Source organism: Anabrus simplex, chromosome 6, assembly GCF_040414725.1.
Source record: "Anabrus simplex isolate iqAnaSimp1 chromosome 6, ASM4041472v1, whole genome shotgun sequence".
Classification (NCBI taxonomy): domain Eukaryota; kingdom Metazoa; phylum Arthropoda; class Insecta; order Orthoptera; family Tettigoniidae; genus Anabrus; species Anabrus simplex.
Genome location: NC_090270.1, coordinates 18,024,675 through 18,042,394, shown reverse-complemented (window position 1 = coordinate 18,042,394; position 17,720 = coordinate 18,024,675). Strand labels below are relative to the sequence as shown.

Sequence of the window (17,720 nt, the reverse complement as noted above, 5' to 3'; positions counted from 1 at the left end):
TGTCGTTCTTGGGAGCGTGAGTTTGATTCCCGCTACCATATTGCCAGAGATTTACGAATGGCTGGAAGGTTGATTTGCAGTAAAAATGGTACATGCAACTCCCTTCCACTGGGGGCCTATCTAAGAAAGAGCTGCACCACCTCGGGATGAGGAACCGAGTTTACTTTAGTTAGAAAATATTCACCGTTGTTGCTAGGCCCATTAATATAGCAGGCGAGATCGTTAACAAAGTAATCGTTTAATATCTCGTAACTCGGGCTGATATAGGGTTTTTTGGGAGAAAAGTAGAGTTAAAACATGATAAAAACAATCCAGTCACAATTGTTTTACTCACCAACGTACCTAACAAATAATTATTATTTTTTTATGTCCCACTTCCAACAAATTTTAGAGACTCCAAACAAAACATTCTAGGGTATGCGTTAATAAAAAATGGGGGACAATGAACGTACAAAATGAAACATTATGGTAATAAAATGCATTACCGCCACACCTGTAGATATCCATAAATGCAACAAACTTTCCTGCTATTTATTTTTATTCTTTCTGTTGAACTTTTGGCACTATCCGGGCGATAGCATACCTAACCTAAACAATGCAGTCCTTCTTATCTCATTTACAGCTGTTTAGGTAAATCCTGTTGTGATAAATGTAGAGAACAAGCATGAAATATAGTTAAAAATAAGGGTCTGCCTTTCAACAGCTGGGAATTATCAAAAGAATGCTTCCAGTCACTATGTATTACATTCGGAAATACAACTCTTAACGTATGCTAGTTATCAGCTGGTGGTTAGGCACGCTTTCAACAACACAGCTTTATTCAGGAGTGGCTTCTCCTACACATACATCAGCTGGGAATATCAGAGACCATCTCCAAAAACCGTTCGGGAATAGCTTCACAGAGTTTGGACTCTATAGTCGGGAACAAAACTATTTTTAAAAGGTTCAAAAAGACGGGACCTCGAATGCTCTCGGTCTCGATTGCAGTGCATGGCTGACGAGATGCCAGTGAAGATGTCACTTGGAATGATGACGACGAGATGGCAGTGAAGATGTCACTTGGAATGACGACACGCCCGTAGCAGGGAAGTTCGCAGTGCAAGACAGTTAAAATTAAGCAGTGATCAGGTTTACTTTGTGGTAGACCTACTGCTCAACTGTCAAATGACTGGCCATTGAGTTATTTTATATCAATATTGCATAATATGATAATACTGATACCCTTATCCCTTTTCTCTACGGGGTCAAGTATGAAGCGAGACGAATCTTTGTAGCGAGTTTTTACGACCGTATGCCCTTCCTGACGTTGACCTTTTCAGAGGAATGAATGAGATGAAACGAATGATATGATACTTTGTATGTAGGCCTAAAAGTCGTGTTAACCATTTATTGACTTTTTACATTTAGAAATACTGCCTTCAAACGAAAATAGCCAGTATAACTCAGATATATTCATAGGTTTGTTAAAGAAGTGTAGATTATTTACATGTACAATTTATAGCCTAGAAGTCATGTGTTCACTGCACAAAAATTGAGGTTATTGCATATTAGACCCCCTTTACTTTTTTTTGCTGTAAAAGTGGGGAAAAAAGGGTTTTAATACGCAAGTAAATACAATATATTAAATAACTAGGAGAAGATGGGAAGCTGCTGTCTTACCTGCATGACTGGATAAATGTGATTTGAAGTTTTGTTATTTAGGTACAATGTATAGCATGTAATATTCCTTATAAACAGTCAATGTATTTATTAGAGTTATAGTTGAGAGCTAGAGGTGAGTGTATGTGGTAGTTGTTGATCCATTACTTCTAGGGTTAGTACTCGTCTTTTTGTCCTATCTTCATCCTATTCATATTCTTCAAGATCACCAGAACTATCTTTAAGAATTGATTTACTGAAGCAAATTTTTATTTCAATTTGTGAAATATTTTGGTTTATTTTGATTGTTATGAAATATGATGGAAAGCATTAATTAGTGACTTGACAAGACCAAGGTTCAGAACCATTCATTGGACACATGAATGTTCTGCTTCCTCAATTCTATCTATCTGTTTTCTTAAGTTTCATTTGGCTATTTCTTGTTAATTTTCATACCAGAATGTTTGTTTAGTTATGTGTTCTTGCTTTCTTACATGCTGTTAATTTATGCACTTTTTTTTAAATGCTGTCTGGAAACATTAGCAGCACCAGGTAAGACAGAGTGCAGTGCTTATTGTTAGATGTGTGTTTGTTTTTTGTAGTCCGAACCAAGGAGATTAATGTTGTTCAGAGAACTCTAAGGGTTGTTTCTATTGGATTGGTTCTGGTATCTTTGTGGCAAGTATGTAGTAGCTATTGCTTACCAGTCAGAAAAATATGCATCAGACTGAAAAAGTTTTTTAAATGCGAGACATTTACAGGGGTGGGAAGGAAACAAAAATTATGCTTTGCATGCATATCAATTAATTTTCTGATCATTTATGGAACTTGATCACTATAAACTGGATCAAATCGTAGCGATGTTGGAACACATTGGCTTTTATTGATTTGTTTTGGCTTTTATTGATTTGTTTGAACGAAGTTGAATACCGTATTTCACGGCATAATCGTCGCACTTTTTATACCAAAATTTTTGAAAAAAATTGTAGGGTGCGACCATTATACGATGAATATTTAATACCAGTATTTGTATTACTCAAAAAATGTATTTATAACTAAATTGTATTTGATACAAATTTAAGATGCATGTAATACTCGCGTTTATACATCAAAATAATTAAAATAGTCTAAAACAAAATTCATAATTTTTCGCAACAATTCGGCGAACGTTTTTCCAACCTGAAAATAAAAATGAACGTATTAAGTTAGTTTGTCATTAATTTGAGTATTAAAGTTAAAATATTACACTTGCAAAAAATTGTCGCTTTGTTGTGAAATGCGGACTTACCGGTACGCAATTTATTCCAAATCTTCGGTGTCGCTATCGCAGGTTTCGCTATCTGATGCGCCGTCCTCGCCTCTGTTAATACCAGTATCGATTCTTCGTCTCCCTGCCACACTGCGTCATCTTCGGAACCGTCTAGTGCATTCGAAATCCCAGTCCTTTTGAAGCTCTTGGAGACTAGTTCGGTGGTATAAGATCCCAACTCTTCTTCACCCACGAGCATAACAAGTCCAAGGGTGGACGCCTGATATTTCCGGCGGGCGTCAATTGCTGATCGCCGCTCATCATCCACTCGTTGTAAAATCGACGTAAGTGGTCTTTAAAGGGTTTATTAACACATACGTCTAGTGGCTGCAAAGCAGATGTTAGGCCACCAGGAATGACTATCTGTCGTGTCTTATTTGTAGTGAGAATTTGCTTCACTTCGTTCACGAGGTGACCTCGGAAACTATCTAAAAGAAGCAGAGCTGGTTGTTTTAGTAGTGCACCAGGTCTTCTATTCCACACAGTTTTAACCCAGTCCAGCATGAGTTCTACGTCCATCCAACCCGTTGGTTGCACTCGAACATGAATTCCACGGGGAAACTGTATATTCTTAGACATCGTTTTCCTCTTGAAAATGATGTAAGGCGGCAACTTTCTCCCGTCAGCTGTAATGGCTAGCATTGCCGTGCATCGCAACTTCTCACTACCGCTGGTTTTCATTAATACACTCCGTGATCCTTTTAGCGCAATAGTGCTGTTGCGAGGCATATCAAAAAAGATTGGAGTCTGATCGGCATTACCGATTTGAGAAAGCAAGTACGAAGTTTCCTTGCGCAAACGTATGACAAATCGGTGAAAATTTACAATCTTGTCCGTGTAATCAGCAGGCAACTTTTGGCTTAGTGTTGTTCTCCTTCGCACTGACAGATTGTGTCGTCGCATGAACCCCTTAATCCACCCACGAGTCGCCTTAAACTGAGTTACCGGTATGTTGTGTTTGCGCGCTACCTCCTGTCCCTTAATTTGTAACATTTCATATGATACACTGCAGCCATTGTTACGTATTTCACTGACGTACCTAAACACTTCTTCGTCAATTATAGGAAACTTCCCTGTTTTAGGACCTATAAACGCGCGTCTAGAAGGGTTTGTGCTTTTTAGCTTGTTTTTTACTTTCCGCCAGTCACGCACCAACTTTTCACTCACAGAAAATTTTACTTTCTGCAGCTCTGTTCCCGTGCTGTTCAGCGAAGGCTATTACGCTTAGCTTGAAGCCCGCAGAATAGTTTCTATATTTACCCATAATCGCTTATAAATGCTTCACACGTTAATGTTTTGCGATATAAATTACTTTCCGTAATTGTTCACTATTAAAACAAATTATTTCTGCAAACACCCAAACCACAAATTAAAAACTTAAATTCTCACGCACACATGTCTACAGTAATCACGTAAATCTGAAACAAATAAATGCATCTGTGATCTGTCCATTCCAGAGCAGCCAATACTGTTAGGCAGCAAGGAAGCATGCAACAATTTATCAGTTTAGCTCGTTGGTTGCGACACACTACTGCGCTTGCGCAAAGCTCGCAAACCGGAGCTCTAGCTAGCGCGGTGTAGATCTACTGTATAGTTGACTGTATTCCGAGACGTCAGTAACAAACATTCATTTTTTTCAATTTCTTTTAAACATACGGTAATTAGGTTAATATTTCTTCCCAGTTATTGATGATTTTACATTACATTACTGACGAGTTTATAAAATAAAACTTTAATAGCATTGGATAATAATTATCTTGACTGCTTGGATAAAAGTTTTCATCCCATGCCCGGACACTTATGACGTAGTAGTAAGATAAGAGTCTAGCGATGACAACTGAGACATCGTAAATAATTCGGCTGAATAATTCCGTGGAAATCTGCGTTATCGTCTTGGATTTCACTTCGTGCGCAATAACACAGGAGCCGGCCCCATGGTGTAGGGGTAGCGTGCTTGCCTCTTACACGGAGGCCTCGGGTTCAATTCACGGCCGGGTCAGGGAATTTTACCTGTATCTGAGGGCTGGTTCGAGGTCCATTCAACCTACCTAGCCGGTATTTCCTGGCGACGTTGCCGATAAGCGATAACTTACAGCCTTACGTATTTCAAATGGGAACTCATAATATGTAGGTGGTGAATAAATAGTACACTGTCTTGCGACCACGTTGTCAAACTGCCGATAGTCTACCGGTAAGCCATGCGTCGTACATATACCGGTATTATTTATTTATATGTTGTGCAACATGTCGCAAACGTGACTGTGTTGCCAAATTGCCCATAAACCATACACGTATTTAAATTGCGCATTCATGTGCAACTTACGTTGCAGTTCCATTTACCTTTTAACAAAATTAGTGAACAAAATTTGGACGTGCGACGATTATGTAATTAAAGGTTTAAAGTCCGATTTTTGTATTGAAAATAAAGGATGCGACGATTACGCGGTGGCGACGATTATGCCGTGAAATACAGTATATTCATTAAGGGTCTAGAGAAACCATAGAGGCATACAACATCATGATTGGCAGGAAATTGGCACCTCCAATGGTACACCATGAAGTGAAGTTCAAAATATGTATGCTGCTAGAATTTGGTACTACGGATGGCTTTTGATTCCGTGCCGTGTTTCAGTTGAAAGTAAGAATACCTACACTTTCATCGAATACTACTATTGATACCTCAAAATGGTACACAACTAAAACTAAATGCAGATCAGTAGTGATTGTTAGTGTCTCACGATGGCATGTGATGTGTAAGTTGCCATAGGTACAACTGTACAGAAATTAAATCCAAAGATCTCGGTGAAGCAACAATTGGAAAAGGCAAAATCTTGCAGTCAGTGAACATGTGAAGGGTGTTAAGAGTATGATTAGTTTGAATGACTTGGCATTCTACATGGTGAGCAGAGGGCATGAGTACCAAACACAACTGCTGTTGTCGGCAAGAAACTAGGAGTAGACCTAGGCGTGGTATCGGTGGTCCGCGAGGGATGTCTGCTTGTCTCTGACTGAGAATAGTGTTCTCGAAGTTAATGTTATTTCTCAGCTTGTACATAACGGATTGTGATAAAAAGCAAGCACAGGGAAGTTCTGGATGTATCTACTGGCAAGTATTGGCAAATTTCATGAAAATTGGATTAGCAGTTTTACGTTTATTCAGTCCAAACCGAATGACTGACTTTAAGAAATGGTAGATATCATCTCTGCATCGTGTATACTGTAAGTACTCACAAAATTGCAATAAATTTTCTTTTCTCTCTTTCCTTTGTCGACTATCTCCGTAGTATGGATTATTTCATGCTGAAGTATGTGTAGATCAACATAGAACTGAAGGTTCCTGTTGGGACAAAAGATTCTTCACAACTCTCTGATGCCTGATTATTGACAACTCTGTCTTGAAGATCATGCCTTTATAAATGCCTTCTATGGACTAGTACTACTCAATCGTGTATCAAGTAATATATTACTCACTGAAAAATGGAAGGAAGGTAATAGGATATGCCAGATTAGATATCATAAATAGAAATATCTTGCCTGTTAGTGAAGGGAAAGCTTCATGTTTACGTGGGAAAGCCAGGGCATATTACTGGAGATCCCTTTTGTTTGCATGGTACATAAAAGTCCTTGTTTTAATTTCATTTTTATGTCAATTTTTTTTACTGTGGAAGGTGTGTGTTATTTTTTACTTTTCACAGTTGTCTTTTTTATTTTTAGAATACACTTTCTACTTTTATTTTTAGAATACACTTTCTACTTCTTTGTTTGAGATGGTGGTGGTGGTTTTAAATGGCAAAATAATGAGCTTATAAATATAGCTTGCACTATTTTAGTAACTTACAACATACATCTACTTTGTAGTTGTCTTTGTGTGATAATCTTCAAACAAGCAGCATAGTTGAGCTGATAAGAAATGGAAACATACACAAGTGGGGTAGAGTAACATCACAAAAATACTGTAGTATCACTTCGTCGGGGATTAGGACGAGTCTATTATGAGGTGACAGTATAGACTTATAAGTATTCCAGAGGTTGGTTGAGGGAGAAGAGGTTCATAACGATAGAGTAAGAAGGGTGGAATGGGACAAATACTGTAGACTACTAATGTCTACCCAATCTTACTTGTAATAGCAGAACACTTGTCAAAAGAAATATTGTACTGTAGGAATATGGGAATGGTGATGCTGTTATTTGCTTCATTTGTCTGGTGGTTTGAAAAGTATGGTATTTCTTGCCCTGACATTGGTAGAATAGTTACTGTGGCCTGTGATGGCATTAAATGAAGTGGAAATGGAAGAAGCAGCACTACAAATGATGTGAGTTGGAAACTTAGCAATAGAGGTGGTGAGAGGATATGCCTGTGCAAGTAAAAAATTACAGCAGCAAAGTCATAGTAGTTCAGAATTCTGCCACAGTATGGAAGCATTACGGTGGATTAAAATGTTCAGGTGTTGTTGGCGGTAAGGAAAGTGTGACGGTTATCGGTTGGAGGTTCGGATGTACATACTGTGACATGACAGACTTGGCGAGTTTGTGCACTTAAATGGTTTTGAGAGGGGTTGCACTGTGGGCCTTTTGAGGAGGAGGTTGGTAGTTTGCTGAAAGATTTAGGCGTGATTTTACAACAGTGCACCATTATTTTCTGCAATATCAAAACGTTGGTGTACACAGACTAGGTACAGACTACCATACTTGAAGACTGGCGCATTAGGCTGACTGCTATGCCAGAGTGGCCAGTCACAGCAATTCACATTTGAACTTTGGGTGCAGGAATAATCTCTGCTGAATCATCAGATATATTCTATTGGAGGCAGGTCTTTAATCATGTGTTCCACCACTAATCCTTGCCCACTGCAGAACACTCCTACAGTAGTGTCGTGAATTAAGTGGTTGGAGAGAGTTATGGCGATCTATGGTGTTAAGTGATGCTTAAGTGATGCTTCTGCCTGGGCGTATGCTTGTCGGATGTAGACACGGAGAGACATACCTGGTACCACTTATCTGACACACTGGACCCACTCCAGACATTATGGTATAAGGAGCAGCGTTTAACAAGTCGCACGTGTTGTCGTCAACAATACCCTGACAGCCACACAGCATACATATGGCAAGTCATCCACCCTGTTCTGGTCCCCTTCAGGCATGACCTCAGGGACCTCCTTCTCCAGCAGGATAACACGTAATACAATGTGCTCTAGAGGCCTGTTTGATCTCCAGACTGGTTCCTAATTGATTACCTGTGGGACCAGACAATGGTTCATCCATGTACTGTGTCCAGATTTCTTCCCGTCACTTCAGCTGAATAAGACCTGACAAGTTCTAATTTATGGGCATTTGCTTATATGCATGAACTCTGATATGTTATACAGTTCAGGTCTTATGTTAGATTTCTTGCATATTTGTGCGAAAATGGTGGACATGCTGTACCTTGTATGTAGCATAGCTATTCCCCCTTGCAGTGCTGACATCTACGATTCATTTTATAGGTGCTATCTCTCAAAATAAATCTGCTGAATTTTCACGTTCTGCGGCAATATGGCGGGATGGATAGCTGCAATATTCACAAACAGTTACGTGATAGTAGTGATTCTGATTTTAATTTTTAGTTTTGATGAGAAGCTACACATGATGCTCAAAAGCACAAGAAAAGAAAGAATTGTGCCATATGTTCAGACAGGAAAGTGAAGGGTGGTAGACATCATTTTTCTGCGGAATCTGTTCAAGGAATTCAGTACTTCATCCCGGCAAGTTCTTCTGAAAGTAGCACTTGATGAAAACAATAATGAGGAAACTTTTTAAATTTATTAATTTAGTCACTTTAACCCTAAGGTCTTATCGTGACTTCTAACTGTAGAATTTACATTAAATTACAGTAGAGTGAAGAATGAAAGAATATAAAAGATTTTGTGAACAGTTAAATTTTTGAATACAGACCAGTGTCTTTGAAAAACTTGATAATTTGTTTGCACAGTGAAGGAGATGAGTAGCATCTTTAGCTGCTTGATCAGCAGATTCATTGCCTTGAATACCTCTATGAGAGGGTATCCACACAAGGATGACTTGTTTGCCTTTTTTCATGATGTTGTTAAACAATAGTTATATTTCTTGTACAAGGATGTGTTTTGATGATGGACTTTCTATTGCATTTAATGCACTTTTTGAATCAGAAAAAATGATGGAGTTATTGCAGGTGCTGGTTTTTAAAATATGTAGCGTAGCCTGTTTTATTGCGTACAGCTCATTAGAGAAGATTGTATAGTAGTCAGGCAATCGGTATTGCATGGTACGTTCAGGATATATAATCCCACATCCATTTCTTTCCTCACATTTTGATCCATCAGTAAAGATTGCAGTGTGCCTTGGGTATTTATTAGAAATTTCAAGAAATAATTGATGGTAGTGAGATCTGTCAGTTTCATCTTTGATACTGTAATTTATTTCAAAGTTAATTGTTGGGAGGGTAATAGTCCATGGTGGGACATTAAGAGAGTTGTCTGCGAGGAGTATTGAAGGGATATTTAAATTTAATTCTTCAAGAAACTTGGCTATTCTGACATTGAAGGGCTGTGGTTGTGACCCTGATTTAATGTGTGTACCTTGATGCTTGTTAGGAAAAGCATACAACTTAATTCTTGATTCACTCATTGTTGCTACCTTGAGAACGTAAGTCAAACTTAGTTGTCTATGTCTAATTGCAAGTGGTGGTTCATTTGCTTCTGTTTGAATGCTGGCTACTGGACTGGTACAGAAGGCTCCTAGAGCAATTCGAAGAGCTGTGGACTGGATGGAATAAAGGATTTTGAGTGAAGACATTCTTGTGGAATTTTATACAATTCTGCCATAGTCTAATTTAGCCCTAATAATGGCTTTGTACGTGTTCATTAGCACTTGGTAGTCTGCCCCCCAGTTCTTTGCTGCCAGGATCTTCATTATGTTCAGCCTTCGCAAGCAGTCATCTTTAAGGTTTTTCAGGTGAGGTATCCAACTTAACGTAGTGTCAAATAAAACTCCTAAGATTTTCATAGTTGTTAATGTTTCAATTTTGTGATTGTCCATGTACAACTCAGGGTCTTGTACAGTATGTGTACATTTGGAGAAGAGTATGCATTTGGTTTTAGTTTTGGAAAACTTGAAACCTGTAACTTTAGCCCATTTTTGGATATTATCAATTGATTCTTGAAGTAGCTGTTGAGTAGTAGTTTATTTCTTCCTGCACTTAGTATAGTCAAATCATCTGAAAAAAGGCAAGCCGTTCCTGGTAGGTGAATGTTGGAGGCAATGCCATTTATTGCAACAAGGAATAATGTGACACTGATGACTGATCCTTGGGGAACTCCATTGTCAATGGTTACTTCATGTGAAAGAGTTCCATTTGTCCTGACTTGAATTCGGCGATCTTTGAGGAAATTATAAATGAAGTAAAGCATGTTTCCTGAAATATTATGTTTCATCAATGTTTCAATTAGATAGTCTTTCCACACCATGTCATATGCCTTCTCAATGTCTAAACTAACAGCTATGAGGTGTTGATTATTCAGGAAAGCTTCTCGGATTTCTGATTCTAAACATAACAGAGTATCTGTTGTTGAACGTGCTTTACGAAAACCATTTTGTTCATCACTAAAAAAGTGTATATGTTCCAAATACCAGCGTAATCTCTTGTTAACAATTTTCTCCATTACCTTACACATTATATTTGTCAAGGCGACGGGATGATAATTATCTGGGATCAAAATGTCCTTTCCTGGTTTGAGTATAGGCACTATAATAGCACAACGCCATTAATCTGGAAATAGTTTGGAACTCCATATGTAGTTGAAAATAGCAAGTAGATAGAGTGCACTATGTGGAAGCTGTTTTAGAAATTCATATGGAATGGTGTCTGGGCCAGGACTAGATCTGCCACATTTGTTGAGTTCTGTAACAATTTCTTGTAACTGTAAAGTATCATTATAAGCATAGTTCAGTGTAGGTACAGTTTCACTTAAGGGGAGATTAAAAGCCCAATGCTTATGTTAAATTACCATATTGATAAAAAATACTAGAGTAAATTCATCTAGTATCTTCTCTATTTCTTTCCCCCTTGCATCAGTATTACGACTACCCCATAAACTGTTGTGGCTATTAAAATTACCCATAAAAATGAAGGGTTTGGGGAGTTGGTGTATTAGGTTTCTTAAATCATCAGCATGAGATGTACTATTCGTAGGAAAATAAACATTACATACGCATATAGCTTATGGTAGGTATAATAAAACTGCGACTGCTTCTAAGTCAGTAGTTAAAGGAACCTCTTGAAGGTGTAAATTATTTTTAACATAAGTAGCTACGCCTCCACTTGCATGATTTGGATTAATTCGGTTTTTATAATGTACGTTGAACTGTCTTAAATGGGAAACAAAGTTGTCTCTAAATTTTCTTGTAGACAGACAACTGAAGGCTGATGTTTATTTAGTAGAAGTTGTAAATACTCTTGCTGTGATCGAAAACTGTTGAGGTTCCATTGAAGTAATGTTATAGTCATAAGAATGACAAACAGGTGTAGAGGGAATTTTATCATCATTATGTGTGGGAAGTAGAATCATCGCTGGAGTAATCTGGAACTAAACTGTTAACCGCTTCACCTCGGTTTTCACTGCTAGCCTTAAGCAGTTTCTTGACTAGAGTACTCCTGTTCTTAATGGATTTTTCAGTGTAGTATGGATATAGTTTTTGAAGGGCTTGCGCTAAACCTTCTAGATCTTGGGTGTAATTGGAAGGTATTGTTGCTATGTCATTAACTCCATTACTGTTTTCCTAAAAGGATTGGAGTTGTAGGTAACTGAGGGGAAAGGACTGAGGGTTGGCTTCTAGAACTTGCTTAATTGGCTAAAGCATATCACTAATAGTTGTGCTTTCTTTTTCTGTCTCTGGTTTCTTGTAAGTTTGTTTTGTCTTGTGTTTCCCTGCTTGTTCACTTATCTTAGGTTCAGTTGTTAAGGGAGGTTTCTTAAAATCAAGATCTTTTCTGCCTGTAGTTTCACTGCTAGATAGTGATATTGGCCTCTTTGATCCAGCTAGATGAACACATGGGGGGTTTTGAGGACATTCCAAAGGAGGGGTTAGAGTCGTTTGGACGGAGGGTAAATGCCCACAGTTTTGATTTTGAGAATACTGAAGAGATGTAGATGTAGCAGTTCTCTGAAGAGTAGTTTGCGAGGGAGTACAGGTAATATTTTCTTGACAGTTTGTTTTAATTTTTTGTGTATTCTCTACTAGTTGGGGAAATTCTGTTAGATTGATCTTGCCACGAGAATGACTGTTTTGATTTAATTAGGAGCCTTCATTTATTATTTCATCATTATCAGGGCAGTTTCTAGCTAAGTGCCCCTCAGTTTTACAAAGAAAGCAGGTGGGTGTGTCAGAGGATAAATAAATCCAGTAATTGGTACCCTCATATTTGATTTGGAGTGAGTCTGGAAGTTTGTTAAAGTTTTCATTTTGAACATAAATTTGTCTCCGAAAACTAAGAATGTGAGAAAATCCAGGGATTGTTAAACCTGGGGCCTGTTCTACGAACGAACTTTGCAACTTTTCAACTTTGCACTTTTCACTTTTCAATTCTTACGAAGTGCAAAGTATTTCTGTTCCACCATGAACTAGGTTGTACTTTTCACTTTCTTTGCAAAGTAAAAAGTCTTTGCGAATGAGTGATCCGATCGAGTTTATTCCATGAGCAAACCATATAGGCCTAACACACTATGATTTTAATGCTTTACTTTTTGCGGCGAACTTGGTGGTATAATTGTCGTACCGTTAAAGTTTTTATCATGGGAAAGAAAGGTTATTATAAGAAGCTGGCTGTGCTGGAAGTTGTCAAGGAGAAACGTGACATCCTTTTTTGACAACTTTAAAGATAGTCTCTCCAATGATGACACACATCAATGTTAACGAGAGTACCGTCAACACATATACACACAGAAAGACATTCACCCTTCATTAGAAATCCTGTCACTATATTAAGTGGATTATCAGGCCAACGTACTGTTAGGAAATATTACATTTACTATAACATCTACGACTTTGGTAACAGTTCTGGAAATAATTGATTTTGATGTCCCCTGCATTGCTGTTACACAGTACAGCTGGGCACCATTTACTAAAAAATGTAAACATAAGAATTTGTTCTTTTTCGGAAAGGAATTTACTTCTTTGTTTCAATAAATGACCGATCATTTCAAAAGTATAGTCAGCCTTTGTTGGGATAATACGAAATCACTCGCGATATTACGTCGAAGTGAGGTTATGAAAATTAATCCTGTCTTTGTACGTTCTATTATTGGCTTCTTCATCACTGTCCTCACTTGATGCTAACAAAAGCTCACGTCGTAACGTGTTTATATCACTAAACCAAATTCTACGTCGAGAAACTAATGTACATACTTGTTAATTAACATATGAAAGATTTATGATTTATGAAAACTTTTCACTTCATTTCTTTGCACTTTGCATTTCTGTACCAATGGAGGAACATAACAGGCTTGAAAAGTGAAAAGATTTCTAACGTTTCACTTTTCACTTTGCAAGCTAAATCTGAAAAGTGATGGTGGAACAAAATCTGAACTGAAAAGTGCAAGGTGCAAAGTGAAAAGTTGCAAAGTTCGTTCGTGGAATAGGCCCCTGCTCTAATTGACATTGGTTTAATGCCGAGTTAGAGAAATTCTTCCTCAATAACAATATTAGGAATCACAGGACAAACATTAGATAAAATAACTTGTTTGTTTTTAGTCTTATTTCCAAGGAAATATTCTTTGAGAATCTTGGAATGTTTTGAAATTAATTCTTCAACACACTTTTGACTTGCAAGGAAGATACATATTATTCCATTAGATATCCATGAGACAAATCGGATGTTACTAGGGCTAGCCACTTTTCCAATTGCTAGAATATAATCTCGTATACTAATACCATCGCCAAATTCAATAACAATCACTTGATCTTTGGTAGGATAGGATTGCATTGCTGCAGAGTAACTTAACCTTCGATTGTTAGGAGATTGGTTAAGTGTGTTAGGAACAGTAATAGAGGTTGTCATGAGGTTACCTGGTTCACCGGTACGGGTGGGAATTATGCTTTCTTTATCCTGTCGATTCATGAGGTTACTTGAGACTTTCTGATTTTCATTATTTAGATTCAGTGAGTTAGAAAAATCTTGCCGAACTCCATCGGCCATTATCGGTTAGCCAACAGGATGATGTTATCGGTATGAGATTGATCCTTTAATGAACACTAATCCCCAAAATGCAGATTTAAAACCACAGTCACTACAAAAGTACTTAGCAGCTTCACTCTGGTGCTTCAGACGGTAAATTTTAGCTTAGAATTACCGATTATTCAATAGTTCCAAGCGACAATATTACACGCGAACATCATGTAAGTCACTGCCATCTTGATACTTGAGGAAAGTTGTGCATGCGCGTGGAGCATTATCTCTGTTTCCATCATACACCCCACTTCCCCCTTGCTATGAGTGTTATCGACTGATTGACATCACTGTTGATAAACTTAACCATGATATGTTAAAATAATTGTTTGATCTGTATTGACTAGTTTGAATGTAGTACATAAATATTTAAAATAGTTAAAATATTTTAATATATTTTAAAATATTTAAAATAGTTATATTTGAATCATCCTTGTCAATACATTTATTAATGAAAGAAAATTATTTATTCAACCAAACATGTTTCAAGAATTCAACAATTCCTTTCATCAGTGGTCAGATAATTTTTTTAACAGTTTTTCTTTCAAAGTGTTATTTGTTCAAAATATGTCTGTAGTTTTCCCCCATAATTGCCTGATTTTTAATTGGACCTGCAGGGGATGTAGGTGGAAATATAATTGGACCCCAAAGGGTCAGACTGGTTTATCCTTACATTATTCTTAGTGAGGGGTAGTATCTGGATTCAGAAAACTTGGGAAAACCCCAGGAATAACATACAATAGACATTTGGTGTTGAATTTCCTGCACAACACAGTTAGGAAATATGAATGCAAATGTATGAAATGGTGTGATTTTCATGAGCTAGAAGTACATGTATTTCCTATTAGAAGTTTAGTATTAAAAAAATATTGATCATGCTATTACTTACAGGTGTTTTACCTTATCGCACACTTCTCACATCAGGACTAAAGATTTGTCAAGTTGTCTTCTCAGTGAGTACTGAAGCCTGCCTGATAAAGCTGGGAATAAAAATGAGCTCATGAGCTGAGAGGGTTATAGAACAACTGGGATTGATGAAGAGATATAGACATTGGTCTTTTTGTGCGTTTGTTTGCCCTCACTCCTATTATGTGTTCCTTGTCATGTTCCTGTCTCTCTGTACATGACTTGATTTGTTACATATTTGTTCATTTCTATTAAGGATTGCTCGTTAGTTTTTGATCTGATCATGATCGTTGCTGATGTTTCAGTGGACAAGATGACTCATATGGTTGGTAGTTATCCACCTAAGACAGAAATGCAGTCTTACACCACCCCACCTGAAGATGCCCCTGCTGGAATGATGGCCCGTGGAAGCTACTCTGTCCATTCTCTCTTCACTGATGATGATAAACATGAACATCTTAAATGGGAGTGGAGTTTTGAGATCAAGAAAGATTGGAAAGAATGAACGGACCCTTGTGGACTTTACTTTAATGCAAGTTCAATCTTCATTGTTAGAGACACATTTCAGGGATTGATTTGATTACTATGGGGAAAAAGTGCAGTCTCCTACCACTGTTGTTATAAGCAGAACGTTTTGTATTAGCTATTTTCTTGTGGCATTTTTCATTGTACTTGTACAGTGTTGGCTGTTTGAGCATTTAATTGAGCATGTTCCATGAAACACCAACTCCCTTAACCCCATGTAGATTGTCACATCACACTGACCAATTGAACTCATATATTTTTTTAACACAAAGGTAAAAATTAAAGAAAAATAATTGTAACAATTATTTTTATTCTTGTAATACTGTCTATTAGATGTTTCTTGTAGGGGACAAGTGAAGGAATGAGAGGGGACTTGCATTTCAGTAAGAGATAAATCGTGAAGTAATTCCCCGTTACATATTTTCACCTGTAATTTGATGTGTTAACACGGTATTTAAAAGTCTAATCCATTTTCATGGGAACTCTGAACTCTTAATTAGGTACCCAAGTGCAATTTAAGTAAGAATTTCTAGCAGGACGGAACCAATCAAGTGTAATAAATGTTTGTCTGTAATGAATGAGCTTTAGAAATTCTGGCTGTGTGTTACTACTGGTTAAATATTGCTTCTAAAATGAAAAAAAAAAAGAAAAGGAAAAGAGATTGACTATGTGTGTGATGTGCTGGTGTATCGCATACTGTGTTACTGATAGTTACTTAAATATGGTTTGCTAACCTGCAAGCACAACCTTTGTAATCTGCCCTTTAGGTTATAACTAGTGGGGAGTGGTGAAACAATTTTTTCATCAAACCTCTGTTTTTGAAGTATTTTGATATGATCTTTTTAGTTAGCTGTCTTTGTACATGACATTATTGAAAATGCACCTTTTCTGAAGAAACTCTTCCTAGCTTCAAGTAAGAACATTGCTACCAACCTGTGGTGATATTCTTTTCCAGAGTATTTACTATTCAGTGTGTATGTGAGAGGTATTTAGATAGTAAAACTAATGGTTTGAAGAGAGGACATAAGGAAGAAATGAGATGCTTTTTAATTTCTCCCTATCTTAAGAAGTTGGTGAGGAGAAACCTGGAGGGTAAGTTGAGAAATGGATTTCTGGATGTACCTTTGTGTTATTTTGAGTCATGTCATACAAGTTGATACACTATTGTGGTATGAGTTATATGGCAATAAATGCAAACCTTTTCTAGTCTGGGTAAGAACTTGGTGCTAAATGTAAATGCTCAGCTTGCAGCAGTATTACATTTATATTAGTGACTTGTGATTGCTTAGTAAATAAAATTTACTCCTAAGCCTTATTATTCTTAATGAACATCTTTGAATTGTATTTTCCCCTTAGTTTATATGCTTCCTTATGTCATATCTTTCTTTAACACATTGGACAATAAACAATTTACTGTTACTAGAAATCCATTTATTAGCTACATGAATCCACTATCTCATATTTACTTGGATATCTCGCACCCCATTTGAGTATAATACACAAGGAATTAGAAACGCTCAAAATTTAAAACTTGCCATAAAACTTTAATACATCACCATAACTTGCCAACAAACCAAGTTACTCTGAAAAGCAAACAGTATGGAAGAAAATACACTGCATTTGTACACCTTACCATAGATATCAGCATGTTATTACAGAAATAGCAGATAGTCGAACAGAGTGGCATTCCATTTAGTTCATTAGGCAAGAGAATAGGATTCTACAGTACTATAACTACCTACCTGCCTTTCATCCAGACAAGGAGAGACTGCTAGACTCTGAACTGTGCCTCTTGTTGCATTTACATTGACATGGAGATCAACCAGTACAGGAATTATTTCTCTCCCTTAAATCCATAACAGTGTGGGTAAGAAGTTTAAAAAGAAATCTTGAAATTTCTTTTCATTTCGATTGTGAATTCTGGAAGTTTACATGTTCAGTGGTGCAAGTGTCTTGGGTTGGTATTGGGTGATATACTGTAAATCATCTTGAGATGATCTGTACCCTTATCAAAGCTGTGAAATGTATAAAAATATTAGCACCATATAGGCTTGTATTCTTTTCATTGAATGCTTGAGAGAAATTGCCTTAAAATGTGTTCAA

At 37.2% G+C, this 17,720-nt stretch overlaps 1 protein-coding gene across 5 annotated transcripts in view; it reads left to right on the top strand.

The window, feature by feature from the left end:
- Window positions 1–16,932, top strand: part of RhoGDI (rho GDP-dissociation inhibitor) — a 78,942-nt gene extending 62,010 nt beyond the window's left edge. For all 5 annotated transcript variants that reach the window (XM_067149685.2, XM_067149684.2, XM_067149686.2 and 2 more), the window contains one exon: window positions 15,398–16,932. In XM_067149685.2, coding sequence (XP_067005786.1) covers window positions 15,398–15,597 — 200 coding nt within the window. In that variant the 3' untranslated portion in view covers window positions 15,598–16,932. The remainder of the gene's footprint in view (window positions 1–15,397) is intronic.
- The last annotated feature ends 788 nt before the right edge of the window (window positions 16,933–17,720 follow it).